The sequence below is a fragment of the Lissotriton helveticus genome, chromosome 12, assembly GCF_964261635.1.
Source record: "Lissotriton helveticus chromosome 12, aLisHel1.1, whole genome shotgun sequence".
Taxonomy (NCBI): domain Eukaryota; kingdom Metazoa; phylum Chordata; class Amphibia; order Caudata; family Salamandridae; genus Lissotriton; species Lissotriton helveticus.
The window spans coordinates 394239033-394256432 of record NC_136073.1 but is presented as its reverse complement, the minus strand read 5'-3'; the positions used below and the strand labels follow the sequence as shown (position 1 = coordinate 394256432).

At 46.0% G+C, this 17400-nt stretch overlaps 1 protein-coding gene across 1 annotated transcript in view; it reads left to right on the top strand.

Annotated features, from left to right (window-relative positions):
• Positions 1–17400, top strand: part of LOC144799895 (transcription initiation factor TFIID subunit 4-like) — a 1364652-nt gene that overhangs the window by 291139 nt on the left and 1056113 nt on the right. Inside the window, exon 5 of the mRNA XM_078671504.1 lies at positions 7434–7556. Coding sequence (XP_078527630.1) covers positions 7434–7556 — 123 coding nt within the window. The remainder of the gene's footprint in view (positions 1–7433; positions 7557–17400) is intronic.

The following is a 17400-nucleotide window of genomic DNA, read 5'->3' as shown; positions in this document are numbered from 1 at the left end:
GAGGGTGGCCTGATTTGGAGGGTCTAAAAAGAGTAGCAAAGGGGATTGTGTGATAATCAACTTTAATCGGCCTCATCTAGTAGAGAGAATTCTCCATGCGGCCAACTCTCGCACCACCATTGGCCTAGTCACTTCTATTGCGGCCCTCCCCCTGGCCTTCTTTTATAGATCTGTGTCCCCAGTACTAACACAAAATTCATGTTTTCCGAGTAGAACATTGAGTATGGAACTCCACAAGCGACATCCGGTCTTGTCACCTGTTCCAGTTTTCAACGCCTTTGCTCGTCTGGGGTTGCTTGATAACTGTGATTGAATGTGTGGACCTGTCTATGATTCCCACGGCTACTTCCCTATGGCTGGACCGCACGTATCAGGCAGTCCAAGGCAACCCGGGGCACAACTTATCTCTCTCTTATTTTCTTGAATATAGTCTGCTTGGCAAGCAAGTTCCCTGTTTCAGAATGGCGTAGTTTCGTTCAGACGTTTGACATTATTTGTTTGCCGGAGACCTGGGCTGTGGACAATTCCTTTCTGTTGGAAGGGTATAAATCCTTCTTTGTGCCTGCAAGCCCGTTGAGAACTGTCGAGCCAACTGGGAACTTGTTCTCTATGTTTCGCTCAGGCTGGAAAGTTGTATTATAGAATTGAAAACAGATAATCACTGTCTGCAGGCCTTTCTCCTTTCCTGTGGGGCCAGTAGATTGCTGCTCTTAAATTTTTATAATGCCCTTTCATCCCTACCTGAGGTATGCAATATAGTACGGCTGGGTAAATTCTTGAATAGCTTTAGTGCTTTCATATGTTATACCCCCAACATTGTTCTGGTAGGTGACTTTAATGTTCATCTTTGTGGGGACCCAAGAATCCAGGGTTTAGGGGCTTCTTCCACTTGGGCATGCATTTTGATCATCAAGGGCAGGAAACCTCTAAATACCCTAGCATGTCATTTTGACCTCCAATCTGCGATGGGCAAACTGTACCTTGCCCTGAGCAATATCATTCCCACTTTTAAAGGACATGACAGTGAGCCGTTTATTGATTTTATTCTTGTCTCCTCCCCTTTCTTTCATTTCATATCAGATTTATCTATCAAGGCAAGCATTTACAGTGTCCATAAGCCACTATGTTGATGATGATGATGATGATGATTTGGGGATTATTAAGCGCTCGAATGCTGAGGCGTCTTGGCGCTGGTGTGGGTAGGCATGGGCTGAGCTAGATCTACTCTGGAGTAAACAACCACGTTTTCAAGGCTTTCCTTAACGATATAAGGTTAGGTTGCAGTCTCAGCGCCACTGGCAGTTTGTTCCACAATTTTGCTGCACAGCTGGACAGGGACCTGCCCCCCCCATCTGGCCTTTCGAAACTTGGGACTACTGATCAGACCAAGAATAGCCGACCGTAGGTTTTTTAGGGGGTATAGAGCCTAAACATTTCGTGACAGTCATCCGAGCCCCCACCATATTGTGCCTTGTGCACCAGGCAGAGCGCCTTAAATTCGATTCTCTGCAGATCGGGGAGCCAATATAGTGCTCTTATTCTAGGTCTTACAATCAGAGGGCTTGCACTGGATTTCAAGGGGGGGGGGGAGGTGCCCTACAGCCCGTAGCCGGGGGTAGAAGGCTTAAATGGGTGAAGATTATTCCTGGTCTGTTTCACAAGACCTTTTTAGGCTAATTGCCAGGAAGAGATCCAGGTTTATCTGGCTGCTCCGCGGCACCCAGATAAGTCCGTTGTTAAAAATCCATCTCCTGTTTCATTGCTAACTTACTGACGATTCCCTCCTCAAATAGCCAACGAGAAAGGGCCCCAAGATAGTTTGACACAACATGCTCATGCGCAGCCAGGTTGCTTAAGGAAGCACTCTATGCTGTCCCTAGAGTTAGAGATCTAGTCAGAACTTGCAGAACACAGTATAAAGCTGCCCTTAAAAAACGTAAAGAAGCCTTGAAGGAGGATCCTTGGGGGTAGCTTATGGAACCCGGTATAATTAGGAGCAGTACCAAGTTCTGGGGTATTATTAATAGCCCAATCTTGGGAGTAGAGACAGCACATGCTCTTGATGCGCATATCACCTAGGATGACTGGGTCAGCCATTTTGAGGGTATGCATGGGGGTATTACGGACCAGAGCTTACCCAGTTGGGGAGCTAATGATAAGTCTGCACTAACAGTTTCGGAGGAAGAAGTGAGGCGGGGAATACCGGGCATGACGCGAAACAAGGCACCTGAACCGGATGGAATTCGACCCGACCTTTATATGTCCAATACGGAGTTTCGGGCATCGGTGCTTTCCCCTGTCATTAATGCGGCTGTTATGTCTGGTTGCCCAGTCTCATGGGCCACCTCCACTATTATCCCCGTTTTTAAGAAGGGGAATAGAGAGAATACACTCTGTTACGGGCCTATTTCCCTGCTGGAGTATGTGGTTAAAGTGGTTGGACGAATCTTGCTAGATAGGTTATCCAATTGGGCTGCAGAGAATAACATTTTGTCTGATGCCCAATATGAGTTCCATTCTGGCCGCTCAGTGATGGAGCTATGTCTGAATCTCTCCCTGATGGCAAACAAGTACACTATTGCTCAAACCTGCACCATTTTTCAACCCTTCATGGACCTTTCTTCCGCATTAGATTTTGTCAATAGAGGCAGGCTGCGGCAGACCCTGCTCTCCCTGGGGGTGGACAGGGATATAGTCCTTTTCCTAAAGGATCCCAAGCAAGACACCAGGGCGGCCGTGTGCTACTCAGGTGACATGAAGGTCTCACGATTGTTGGGATCAGGAGAGGACTACGACAGGGCTATACCTTGGCAACTTTTCTATTTAATGTATATATCGACCTGGAGAGGATCCTTATAGAGACCAAGGTGGACTTACCAAAGGTAGGGCGGCGTGGTCTTCCTGTTCTGCTGTCTGCAGACGACGTTGTCTTAATGGTCAGGACGAAACACCAAACTTTGCCGTCCTGTTGCTGCGATGGTCAATCTCCACAGGACATGACTCATTTTACGATGTTGTGTAGTTTTTATGAAATTCCCAGAAAGTCCTTCATAATTCCGAATTTTAGACAAGTGCGCCCAGCTTTTATCTTTTTACAAATGCTGACAGGTAGCACTGTGTTTTATGTACTCCCATTCATAAAAACCGCCATCAGACTCAGATCTAGTTGCGATTAACTAGCTTGTTCTCTTTTACTGAATTGATCCTGGTTGAAATGTTTTATTGGTACAGCATGAATGATATTGGAGCCATCAAATATTTGCACTCCCATTCGTACAAGTTATTTTTAAATCACCGGTTGATCCCTGTGAGGATTGTTTTTTTAACTTGATGTTACTACTATATTATATTCAATATTTGCTTTTATGGTGAAGGTTTTAATGTCTAAAACCGGATAAAGATTAGTTGACTTTACTTGATCCTTCAATATGGGTCTCTTGAAGACACGCTGTCAGCGTGCAACATTTGGAGCTCTAGTGCAACCCTCTGCCTTTATCTCCCATCGTTCAGCTCACAGATATTAATATTGGCTATTCGTAGTTAACTTATGACAAACCTTATGCAAAACAAATTCCCAGGCTATGATCCAACCCCATAGATTCCATAAACAAAATTGAGTAATAGGACTAGAGACAGCCAACTTATCCCTTATAGTGTAATGCTCGACCAATTCTGCCCCACCTTTTGTGTGGTCCCACCACTTCCCCTCCCCATTTCTTCCAACCCCATCCCTGTCTCACCCACCACTTAAAAACGAGCAGCTAGGCCCCATGCCTGAAGGTTAACACCCAAAGAACACATGCGCTGTCACCCCCCACCCCTGCTTCTCCAATTTATCAAAAACCCATGAATAAGTCCTTATCAACAGGTGCATAGATAAACCCTCAAATACTTTTCACATCAGTAAGCTGAATGCCTCACACTAAACCATAAGAGCCTGTGTAGCTGCAACAAAATTTAAGATCTATCCTCTTCCCTACTTGAACAATACAAAATAAAAATGTATCTAGAGCCAGTGGAAGTTACTTCTGTAATCTTTTAGGTTTTCCTGGGCTTGTATCTCGGAGGTGAAACTGCAAATTTTCCTGTTAAATATAATTATTAGCTGAGCAGGATATTGCAAATATACCGCCGCTCTACAATATCATGTGAGAAATCTGGTCTTAAAAAAAAAAAACATCTGATTGTGCTCTCGCTTCGCATTAGCCTGTGCCATAATCGTAGATGGCCTGTTGTAGAAGACAATTACCAAAATAAACAAATATAGCACAGGGCTTCTCTGACCCGGTGGCCTGGCGTTTCTTTAACATAAGAGGGAATTGATGAGCCTGTTGAACCTCCAGGTCTGAGGGCCATGTGGCATTTCTGGGAAGGCTCCTTTCAAAAGGGATACCATAAAAGCTCTAGTACCCTTCCCCAATCCCTAAGAATCTTAAATTATTCCTGCGCTGCCTAGTTTTATGGTCTTTAAGTTTCCACATCACATCCATCATCATTACTTCTTGGGATGTTTTCTGGGCACTCAACACATTAACCTCAGACTCAAGAAACTCAGTCTGCCCCTCAACCAAAGTAATCCTGTCCGCAATATCTGAGCAAGTTTTGTTTACTTTTCTGGCGGCTCCCTGCAGTTTTTTTGAAGCAAGGCGGGCACATCTGCTGTCACTCAGAGCTGCTTCCTGCAGTTGTTAAATAGAGTGAAAAATGAATGCACGTGATGGCTGTACTGTACTGGGCGAACCATTTGCTGTGGCATCTAAAACTTTGCCACTCGCAGTTAACATAGTCTCACTTTTTTCTTCAGGATGTACCTGCTGGGTAGCAGAGTAATCCAATGTCATCATGCAAGCGGTATTTCCATGGCACTCCCGCCCCTACCCTCCCTAGGGCTCATCTTTTTTTGTTTCCTCGGCTGGTGTTTATGTTGTGTTCCCATTTGGGGCGCTACTAAGACTAGAATCAGTGGCCAGATCATCCATAGGTGAGGAGCTGTTAAGGTTGGATATATCAGGCATTAATCAGTCAGTGAGAAACATTCTCCCCTGTATCTGGCGATCCAGCACAGTCAGACAGCCCACCTTCTGGCCTTGAACATACAACAACCAGAGGCTTCACAGTACTAGTTAGAGCTCGGTCACCACCACAACCCTTTACTATCACATTCCCTTTGAAGGGGGTCGCTTCCATTTCCACCACCTCTGTCATCACTTTGCGTCGTCCTTCCCCAGGTACAAAAATCAGCCCCTTACCTGTTTGGTGGTGAGCCTCTGGACTTTTGCCTTGATTACTCATGCTGATTCCAAACAGTCTCCATCCGCTCCTGCAAGGAAAGTAACCAGCGATGTGTCTTTACAGCTCACGGAGGTGGCAAGTCTGGATTCTGCCACTGCTGCAGAGTCAGTAGCGGCCTTGCTCGTCCTATCAATCTCTGCAGCCGAGCCTCTAGAACCTACTGTAGAAAATAGGTCCACAATTAAAGGCTGAGAAGTCCCTGGGTTCGGGTTCTGTTAAACACCGGGCAGATCGCTGTGTGTGTGTTTTATTTTTTAAAGCTCACACCACAGCTTCAGATTTAGCTCTCTTTACATCCTCTCCTTTATTTCCTCCCCATGATACTGGCCCGGGTCGATGATAGTCTGATATTGGGGCAGGGGCAGCGGCCGGTATCAGAATTCCAAGCCGAGATTTACTGATTTTTAGCCCCCTTCCTGCCGAGCCAACACCAGAAATAAGATCCGTGACGAACGGGCATTACACCGCACAGCGTCAGCCGCCTCAATGAGTACCAAACTGCCCAACAAGGTACTGGTGCACCGTCAAGTGCTACACCTTTACCGGCAAACTCTTCCAAGCATTACGTGGTCCTCTTACATCATTTCAAATTCCGACAATGCCTCCTCTTTGCACACCCTTGTCAGTTCAGCACCCTCACAACGGGTGAGCGGACCAAAAGAGGAGCAACGAACAAGCAAGGCGTGTTATTCAGGCACCATCTTGCTTCGCTGGTATTTTTTAACATTTCCAACTGTATTTATCCATATATATTTTTTGCCCATCTTATTGGTATTTATCCATATTTATTTTGTGTTTTAAGAATAAATGGAGCTGTAAAGTTGTATATTTCCATGTTTATTTAACTCATGGGTGTGTACTCCTAATGGATGCCTGTGATGGTTTAGCAAATTGGCAAAGGAGACACAGATGATTGATGGATGCAGAGCAAATCAAACATTCACCCCCAGTCAATAGATCTGGGTTAAATCCATCGTTCTTTTGCTCATCATGCCACCCTAGTTTAGATCCAGCCATATGCAAATCAGTCTTGACCCTGTGCATCATGGGAACAGTCCAGACCGAACCACCAAGCAGCCAGGTCCTCTCTAGACTGGAAACAAGCATCCTGGGACTGATTTCGGGGCATTAGCCAGGCTAGCTTGAATCTAGTGTAACAGTGAGCCTGGGACCCACGTCTGGACATAGCTGGCACACTTAGGGTGAGAAAGCAAAAGACACAGATGATGGACGGAATGCAGAGCAATTCAAACATTCAACCCCAGTCAATAGATCTTGGTTAAATCCATCGTTCTAGCAAATTATACAGCCATGTGTAACAAAACACTACACTCACAGGTACATATTAGCATTATACTACAAATTTATGTTAACGTATGCCTGGACTTGAGAAACTCTCATCCTGTTTTTTAACTCTGCATTGTGTTTATCTGCTCAGCTGTTGCCTGGATTTCATGAAAGACCGCATGGAAAGTCTCACAAGAAGCACCTTTTTCAGTATTTTTCAGCTCTTAAAAATATATACAGAAAGGAAACGCATTGTTTTCTGTCTGAGTTTATCTGTAAAAATCAGTAAAAACAGAAAACTGGAAGCCTAATTTATATTTTGTTAGAATAGTAAACTCTTGAAAGGAAGGGACTAGTCTCTGAACAGGAACTACTTACAGAATTGGGATGGACCTTGAGGAGTAATCACTGAACAGGAAGGGCTGACATCAGAAATTTTGAAGTGGTGCTTATGTTTGGTGCCAATCTTAGAAAGGGAACTATGTTTGGTAGTTTTCTTATTATCGCGTCTGGGTTTGTTGTCCGTCTGGGCAGGGTGCCTCCCTAAAGAAATGTTGAACTGAAGCTTGGTGCCAAGCCTGTTTCTCCCTGGAACCATAACAAAAACCGTTGTCATTTTGTGCTCCCAAGTGCAAAAGGTTTAACCAGTTTGTGGATACGAGGTACACCTTCCCTCAGTTTCCTCTGCATCCATAGCTCCATTTGGGAAGTGCTGGATTTTTTTATTGAAGGTAATCTCTGAATAGACCCATGTGCATACCTTGTTTGGTATTCAGTTGTGTTTTGCCTTGCTGGACGGATTGCATATAAATGAAAAAACATTCTGTATACCATTTGTTTTAATTTTCTTCTAGGAAATGCATGAAAATGTGAAGAAATGCAAAAACTTCTTAGCGACGCTCATAAAACTGGCATCTCATAATTCCCCTTCACCAGAAACTTCGAGAAATGTGAAGAGCCTTGTCCAGGATTTGTTGGTACATTATCTTCATTTTTATTCAAATAATTGATACATCGAATTTATAACGATTGGATTTAGGAGAAATGTGTATGTTATCTTGGAAATTAATGATATAACACAAGTGGTTTTGTCTAACATGCAGAAAGAGTTAAAGAATAATTCTCCATTACCACATCTTTCTTTTTGTACCAGTTCATACTACTATATGAATATATAGCAAGGACTGTGATGTAAAAGAAAGCAGCTTTGAGAAATGTAGATTAACATAATATGTTGGTCAGGTTTGCACATGAACCACTTTCTTGCAGTATTTTATTAAGGAGTTCTCATCCCGACTTAAAGAATATGCACGAAATTGGTGTGCTGTTTTTTTTTTAACTGGGTTACACCTACAGGTTCACTTTAGAGGTTCCTATGTTTAGATCAATCTGCAGCACATATGTAAAGGTAGTTTTACTAGTGAAACAAGGATACATCTTGAAGACTTTAAGCAACCACAGACATATCTTGGACCATTAAATGGGTTTGTCGATATTACCTATGTTAGAAGTTTTCAAGCCAAGATGCTACAGTGGCTATTAAAATATTTTGGACAGCAAGGAAAATGCTGAACACACATCTCCCAAATAAAGTGAGAGAGCTACCCTTCAAATAAAAGGAAAAGGGTTTGAATACCTTTCAACAAGAAAAGGTCCTTCTTGGGTATTCTATATATACGTATATATACCTATACTCGTGGAGGAGTGTGGCTCACTGATTAGAGCGGCAGACCCTGATGCAGAGGTCTGGCCCAGGACCAGGGTTCAATTCCCGTCGCGGCAGGGTCTTGAGCTCAAATGTCCGCGGACCCGATAATTCTCGGCGGGGTGCCTACTCTAATCATGGGGTCCCACGCTGCAACTCTGGGCAATAGCTTGCTTAGTCTCCACACCGGCCCTAATCGCTAAGGATGCCTGGCTTCACCAGAGGGGTGCCCAGGAGCTGGGCGCCTCACAGGAACAGGCTAGGACGGGTTCCTCAGCGGTTTATTCAGCGCGGGGACACACTGGTAAGTGTAACCATGCGCTTTATAAGCTTCACAATTACAATTACTTGTCATTTCTATTTTTCCTCACAAAACATTTAATCAACAATCTTCCATACTACCAACCTCGCTATGAGACCTGTTTATTGCAAAAAAATATTGGTCCTTTTATTAAAAATAGTGCAAACCCAAAGGGTTGTAAATACTGCCATCACCCACTATATAGTGGCATGCTTCTTAACAGGGCCGCTGCAACACCCTGGCGCAGACCAACGTACAGGGTGGAGCGCAAAAGAAAAACCATGTGTAGAGAAAAAAAAAGAATTCCAGGTAAAGGGATCCCTATTGCAGAAAAGAAAGGATATACAGCAGATAGGGTAATGGAGACGTTGCTTCTCTCATATACCCCATACACTTTTTTTTAATCCTGCCAAGTGGGACCCAGAATAAAGTAGTAGGGTACCTGCTTAGACCGTTTTATTATTGTTTCTTTTCTGCAACAGGACTCCCTATATCTGGAATTTAGTAAAGATGGTTTTTGAATTGTGTGTTTGAAAATCCCTCCATTAGAAAGTAGGCATTTCTTGTTTAACCATTCTGTGTGCCTCTTCCTGTTTGTTGATTGACTGTCTGGTTTCGGAGTGACAAGGGCTGAGAATTTGCATTCACTGTAGACAGCTCCTGGGGGTGGGGGGGGGAGGTGAGCATGGCCTTCCTTGATGACTCAGCTGAGCTGAATAGACCTTGGCTGCATTTAGAGTAGTGGGAGGAGTTTTCCTTGCAGCTGAATAGGTCCTGTCTCCCTTGCAAAATGCTGTCTCCATCCCCTGTGGTCATACTGCACCAGTGAGGACAGAACCGGTTTAGACTGGGCCCAGAGACCCTGGCACAAAAAAAACAAAGACAAAATGGGTTATAAGTAGTGGACCTTAGACCACAGAACTGTAGATCACTTCTGGAGAAGAGCTGGAAAGCTGTGAGAGGAGGAGTACCTCTCCTTTGCTGTGTGGGTTTGGCTTGCAGTTGCTGATTCTCCCTTTAAAGGACAAAGACTGGAACTTTGCTGAGACATCTGCTTGAAGAAGAACCGTCAAGGGCTTGTGGGTGCTGGTCTCCTGTTCTGAAGTTTCAGGGACACAAAGACTTCACCCCCAGCTCCCCTGAACTCTACTGCTGAGAGTTCTGACTGCCATTATCACAAATGTGGTCACCCATTAAAGTCAAAAGGACCTGGGTATCGTATGGTACAGAAAAACAATGGTCCCAGACTATTGTAATTTATAATTCCAAACGTATTTTTTTTTTTTTTTTTAAATATTTATTTTCCAATTTTAGTGTGCAAAACACAAAATAAAACAATACAACGAGCGACATCTCTGAATTACAGTTTACATATGGGCAACGCACCGTAGGAAGAAGTCTCAACGGCAGTGCAGCATAGATAGTCCAAATTCCAATCAAGGAGGGCAGCCGGAGCCGAGGCCAGCCGTCTCGTGCACAAATCGCTGAGCCCTACTTCATGTGCAATGATTGTCGCATAACAGGAACCACCCGCAACAAACCTCCCTCCCACCCCTCCCATCCCTCCCCCCCGTGGTGATGACAGCCATTCATACATACGGACACACTACTCTTGTTTAAAGTTGAAATAGGTGGAGTGCACGCACCGAGGAAGGGCAGACTGCCGAGGGCAATCCTCGTGAAAGGAATCGGACTAGAGGGCCCCAGCGAAAGATGAAGTTCTTAAAGTGCCCCAGAAAGATGTCCGCCACTCTCTCTACACTCAGGAGTCTCCACAGCCTCGCGTGCCAGAGGGAGATCGCTGGAGCAGTCGGCGTCTTCCAAGCTGCCGCCAGGGTGAGTTTAGCCGCCCCAAGGCAGAGCGAAAGAATTTGCTTATCGGCTCTTGTTTGGTGCGTAAGATCTGGGTCCCGAAGCCCGAGTAGGACATGTTCTAGTGAGGTAGATATCGGGTAGCCAAGGATGTCCTTGAGGTGGGACAAGATCTCCTCCCAATAAGGGCGAATGACCGGGCAATCCCACCAGATATGGCGGAAATCCCCCAGGAACCCGCATCCCCTCCAACAGCGGTCGGAAGAGGATGGAAAGATGCGGTGCAGTTTGGATGGGTATAAGTACCAGTCCATCATCGTTTTGAGGTGGGCTTCTCGCAGCGGTACCGAGCGATTGTGCGCCGAGATGTCCCGCCAGAGGCCTGTCCATTCGGCCTCGGAGATGTCTCTCCCGATCGTTTCCTCCCAGTGTTCCATATAACGTGGGCGGGGCGATGTTGCCATAGTGAGCAGCAATTTATAGAGAAAGGAGATGGCCCCCTTCATGGTGGTAGTGCGCAGAAGGAAGGCCTCGAAGGTGGAAGGCGGTCTCGTAGCAGCATCACCCGTCCCTGGGGAGGTGGCCCAGTGAAGGAGTTGGAGATGGTGATATTTTTCAGACGGGGGAACCCCATAGTCCCTCATGCAATTAGCGAAGGTGAGCGGCACGGTGCCATGGAAAAGGTGAGTAAGTGCTCGACAGCCTCCCTCACGCCACAAACGAAAGGGACCCTCCTGCAATGCGGGGGGGAAGGCCGGGTTGAAATGAATAGGGGTGAAGGGCGACGGAAACGTCGTCCATTGATCATCGCCCGAGACTGTGTCCCATACTTTCTGGACCGTGCTGGTAGGGGTACTGATATAAGCATTCCTAGGCCTGTCACGCTTGGACTTCCAAGCTAGATCCCATATGGACCGACCGGCGACACTCCTGTCCATATGCAGCCAGTGTTTCTCTGAGAGCTGCTGGGACCATTCCACAAGAACTCGCAGTTGCGCCGCTTTATAATACAGGTGCATATCGGGAAGACCAACTCCTCCATCCGACCGCAATCGGCGCAATGTAAAGAAGGAAAAGCGGGCGCGCCCATCCTGCCAGATGAAGCGGAGCATCAGGGTTTTGAGGCGTCTAAAAAACTCTAGGTCCAGCGGAATGGGGAGGGCCTGGAAAACGTAGAGGAACTTAGGGAGGAGAACCATCTTAATGGCGTGTATCCTACCTAGCCATGAGATGTATTTGGGTTTCCAGCGGGCTAAGTCAGCTCGAATGGACGTCAGCAGCGGAGGGAAATTTGCCGCGAACAGGCCCCCTACGGTAGGTGTTAAGCGGACCCCCAGATATAAGAGGAAGCCGGTCGCCCAGGACAGGGGGGTCAAAGGGCGTACCCGCTCCACTTCAGCCGATGATAGTGTGAGGTTTAGAATGTACGACTTCCCAAAGTTTACCTTAAAGCCGGCTACCTCCTCAAATTCGGACAGGACCCTCTGAACGTGTGGGAGCGAGTGGGCAGGATCTCCTATGGACAGTAGAACGTCATCTGCGAAGAGTGAGATTTTGTGTTGCTCTCCCGTGAAGGGAAGGCCTCGTATCCCTTCATGCCGCCTTACCACCATCGCCAGCGGTTCAATGCCAAGCGCAAAGAGCAGAGGGGAGAGGGGACAGCCCTGCCTAGTTCCGCGGGAGTGGGAGAAGAAGGGTGACAGATGGCCATTAACGGCTACTCTGGAGCGGGGAGTACTGTAGTTCGCCTGGATCATCGTGATGAATTTGTCCGAGAAACCGAAGGCCGAGAGGGTACTAAACAAAAACCCCCAATCCACGCGATCGAAGGCCTTCTCCGCGTCCAATCCCACTAGCACCGCCGGGATGCGGAATCTATCGGCCTTTTCGATCAAATGGATCACCCGGCGTAAGTTATCGTGGGTCTGGCGTCCCGTGATAAAGCCCGACTGGTCTGGGTGGATGAGGACCGGCATCAGCTCCTGGAGTCGTCGTGCAATAATAGACGAATACAATTTCGCGTCGATGTTCAAAAGGGCAATCGGTCGGTACGAAGAGCAACTAGCGGGATCCTTCCCGGGTTTAGGAATGACCGAGATCACTGCCTCAGCCATAGAGCCAGAGATACAGCCAGACTCCGCCATCGCATTGAAGAGATCCACTAGGTGGTCACAGATCTCGGTGGCGAAGGTCTGATAAAAAAGGGCGGTATATCCATCCGGTCCCGGCGCCATGTGAGGCTTCAGGGCCTTGATGGCGTCCAGAACTTCCTCCCGGGAGAAGGGAGCCGTCAAGCATTCGTTTCGGTCCGCAGAGACTTGAGGCAGTGATAGGTCAGCCAGATATTGCCGTTGTCTTTCGGGATCGCGATCGTCACCACTATAGAGATCAGCATAGAAGCGGCCAAACAGGGCTGCCTTGTCCTTGTCGCGGTGAAGGGGGACCCCTAATCCGTCCTGCATGCTCCCAATGTATTCCCTTTCTCGTTTGTCTCGGAGTTGACGGGCCAAGTGTCTCCCCACCTTGTTACCCTGCGTGTAGGAAGATTGGCGCAGCCGCAGCAGAGTAAATTCCGCCCTATTGTTGTAGTGGGCCCTTAATTTACCCCGCACCGCAGTAAGGGGGCGAAGGGTGAGCCGGGAGGGGTTCAGTTTATGTGCCGCTTCTAGGTCGGTCAGCTCAGCCTCCAGCTTCTCACGTTCCGCTCTCCGCAACCTGTTAAGATTAGCGTTGAGAGCTAGGCACGTGCCTCTCAGAGAAGCCTTACAGGCATCCCAGGTCGTGAAGATGGAGGTGTCCGAGATCAGGTTCAGTGTCCAGAAATCGCGGATGGCCTTTCGTAACGCCTTGCAAGAAGTGTCATCCCGGATTAAGGCAGCGGGGAAATACCATTTGCGCAATCCGTCGCCTTTCGCTGACCAGCGCAGCCCAAGGACCAGTAAGCTGTGATCTGAGACAGAGAGTGGAAAGATGCTGGAGTCGCGGACATCGCCCCGAAGGGCTTGGCTTAGAAAGACATGGTCTAGCCTGGAATAAGAGCGATGGACAGCAGAAAAGAAAGTGTAGTCTCTGGAGTGAGGGTGCAGTGAGCGCCAACTATCCATCAAACCCATTTCACCTATTTTACGCTGCGTGGCTGAGGAGAACGTGCCGGCATCGGCTCTAAGGGTGCCTGAACTATCCAGGGTTTTGTCCCACACCATGTTAAAGTCACCAAGAAGAAGCAAATTACCCTCAACAAAGTTCTCAATTTTTCGCAGCAGCTCCTGGAGAAAACTATTCTGCCCCAAATTAGGGGCATACACCACCACAAATGTACAAATCTTTTTAAACAGCAATCCCTTGACCATCAACCATCGTCCCTCCCTATCACCCTGCATCCCCAGTGGCTGAAAATGAAGGGCCGCTCGAAACAGAAGGGCCACCCCCCTATGTTTGGTGGCAGCTGAGGACCTATAGATAAGCGGAAAGTGCCTATGTTTAAGGCGGAGCTCATCTTTACGCGCCAAGTGGGTTTCCTGCAGACCCACCACGTCAAGCTGATGGTCAATCAAGTATTTCCATATTTTTTGGCGCTTTTGTTGCGAGTTCAAGCCCTTCACATTCCAAGTAGCAATATTAAGTGACATAGAAGGAAAGTAAAGTCACCCGCTCTACAGTCACCACAACCATCCGCCTCCCTGAAGCAGCCAACACAGCATTCTCACTCCCCCAGTCCCTCCAGCAACCAGCAACCCCCTCTCCAACAACAACACTCAGAACAACCCACGCAATCCTGTCATCACCACCCCACCGCACAACCCACCCAAACACCCCAACCCCCAGTCCCACCCTCACCCCAACAGACCCCCCCCGCATTCAACATTGCCGAACCCCACCAACCCTCAAAAGCGGGCAAACAATCCCAGATCTCAGCGGCATTTACAGCGCTCAACCTCCAGGGCCCACCCAACCCCCCCCCCACCCAACCCCAATTCTTATTTCTTATTTATTTCTTTATTTCGGCCGACGGCCATAAAAGACACACATATATACATTCATTAACTCATATATTAGAATTGAATACGTGCATCAAATCATTTAAGACAATAATTTCAATAATACGTTGCAAAATTAATTTTCACCAGTTAAATCAAAAACATCATTTCATTCAGCGGGGAAGTACAATTTTTAGCAGCAAGGTTCACTGTTTAAAATCAATCCATCTTCAAAGCACCTGTCCCAATTTCTTTCGGACAATAAAAACTGAGTGAAGAAACCTACTGATACTAAATACAATGAACTGTGCAGTATTTGTTTTTAGGATCCTGTATGCTGTAGAACATGATCTAGTTCCTAAAAGAACACACATAGGTTTGAGCCATCTTTTTCGAGCTTTCAGGTATGCTTTACATATAAACAACATATGGACCTCATTCTCCTTGCATAAATCTGAACACATAGGGCATCTCTCATTTGTACTCTTAGGACAATCCAGTTTTTTATTTGTCCAACGCTCAATGTTGGAATTCAGCATGAGGTTCCCATACCTGAACTTCAGGAAGAGAGTCTTAGCAAGAGGAGGCTCTATTTCGTCCAGGAAGGATTCAAAACATGGTTCGCTTTTGAAGGTTAAAAAATTTTTAGTTAAGGTGCCAATTCTACTGTCATGAACATGTCTGTCGTTCATAAAGCACCAATATGCTCTTTTTACTGTATTTTTAGCAAAAGCTGGTAAATTCTCTGGGTTTTCCCAGAACGAACTCAGACCCAGATTATCAAACCATTTTTTAACATGCCCGAACCACCGAAGGGAATTGAAAGAGTCTAAATTCAATACTTCTTGAAGACCATTTCTGTAATCTACCAGTTCCGGAGTGGACCAAATCCTTATCCAGAACATTAGTGGTCTTATGATAGTTAGGTGGTCGGTTCGTTTGAAGTTCAAATCGAGATGGAGAGGTATTAGTGGTGTGCTGGTTGGGACCTTTACAATTGTTCTCATGAATTTATTATCAAGGCCTTGAAAACTCTCCCTGGCCCAAGGTCCCCATATCTCAGCCCCATATAAGGCTGCAGATTGAATTTTAAATTTAAAAAGTTCAAGTACGGGAGTTATGCTTTTACTTGTACTAGCATTCAATCTACAGATTATAGGTTTTGCATTATGGGCGTATGACACCTTACTTTTTTCGATTTGAGCCTTCCATGTTAACTTAGAATCGAGTACTACCCCCAGATAAGTAAAATTCTCCACAGTACCTAAAGTTTCCCCATTCAGGGTCAGGTTCCCTCTATCCGGTCTAATAGGATTTAAAGCCATACATTTTGTTTTATCAACATTTATTTCTAGCCCTTTGGTCACACAGTAGCTGCTGAAGGAGTTTAAGAGTGCCTGGAGGCCCTTCTTGGTTTGGGATATTAAGATGGTATCATCCGCGAAGAGCAACGCGGGCACTCTCTCTCCATTCAGCTGTGGTGAGTCATTACTGCAAGCATTAAGGTAATCAGGCACATCATTGACAAAAATAGAGAACAGGGTGGGGGCCAAGACGCATCCCTGTCGGACACCACGCTTGATCGGGATATCTCGCGTCAGTTCACCTTTCGGACCCCACCTGATGTTTGCGTGATTTCTAGCGTGCAATTCAATAATGTGGACCAAGAGACTTTCTGGCAGACCGGCTGTGTTTAACGATCTCCATAGCAGATTGCGAGGAACAAGGTCGAATGCCGCCCTCAGATCGATAAAGGCTACATACAGATGACCTTTCCGAATGTGAACATACTTCCAAAACAGACAACAAAATCTAAAGACCTGGTCTATCGTACTGGTCTTAGACCTAAAGCCTGCCTGAAATTTGGAAAGTATAGCCGACTCCTCCAGCCAGTCATTTATCCTAAATAGTAGATGCTTGGCATAAAGTTTTTGCAGAATGTCCATTAAACTAATAGGTCTGTAATTAGAGGGAACAGATCTTTTTCCCTTTTTAAAAATCGGGACAACTTCTGCTGCGCGCCAACTATCAGGAAAATTACAACTTATGGACAGAGCATTAAACAAACGATTAATATAGGGTGCCCAAACTTCAGGTACATGTTTATAGAGGTCACCCGATATTTTATCTGGGCCGGGAGCTTTGTTATTTTTTAGTTCATTAATTGCCCTATATGTTTCTTCCAGAGTAAAATCAAGACATACAGGTAGTGAGAGTGAACATGGGAGCTCCTCTTCCTTACCATTATCATATGGTTTGTACAAATTGGAAAAGTGCGTCACCCATGTCATTTCATCAATGAACGAGTCCCTCACAGGTCTACCAGCATGCCCCCCATTTGCAACCAACCTCCAAAAGCCAACATTATCGTTATGTTTTGCAGCAGACAGCATGTCAGCCCAAATTGACTCTTCCCATGTTTTCTGCGATACCCTTTGGACTCGCTTATACTCCTCCCTGGCGATTCTAACATCATCTTGGGTTTTACTTCTGATCGCATATAGGAGCTTTCTCTTAGCCATTTTACAAGCATGATCATACCAAAGTTTTCCGTGGCATCCCACGCGTACATTTTGCTGTTTCTTCCTCGGCAATTTAGACATATAGACTCTTAATTCATTAAAAAAGACCTTGTGTAGCTCAACAAAGTGGTCACAATTATCAGTAGACAAAGGTTGTCCTACAAGGGGTGTAAAGGTCCTGTCAAACAATGAATAAACTGCAGCCAGGGTCTTACCCTCACTTAAAAGATGTGGCCATTTTAAAGCACGTCTATTATTATTAATTGTATGTGCCTGCTCACATTGGACATCAGCAACTACCTTACATAAGGCGGGACCGTGGGTATCTCTAATTATATGAGGATCAATAAAAAGTTCCAGAGGAAAATGATCACTCTCAACCCTTGATGATACTTTAAAATCAATCATAAAATGCCAGATAATTAAAGAAACAAGAATAAAATCTAGTCTACTTTTTGATTTCCCAAAGGTAGGTTGTTTTATAAAATCTGAGGGAAGGCGACC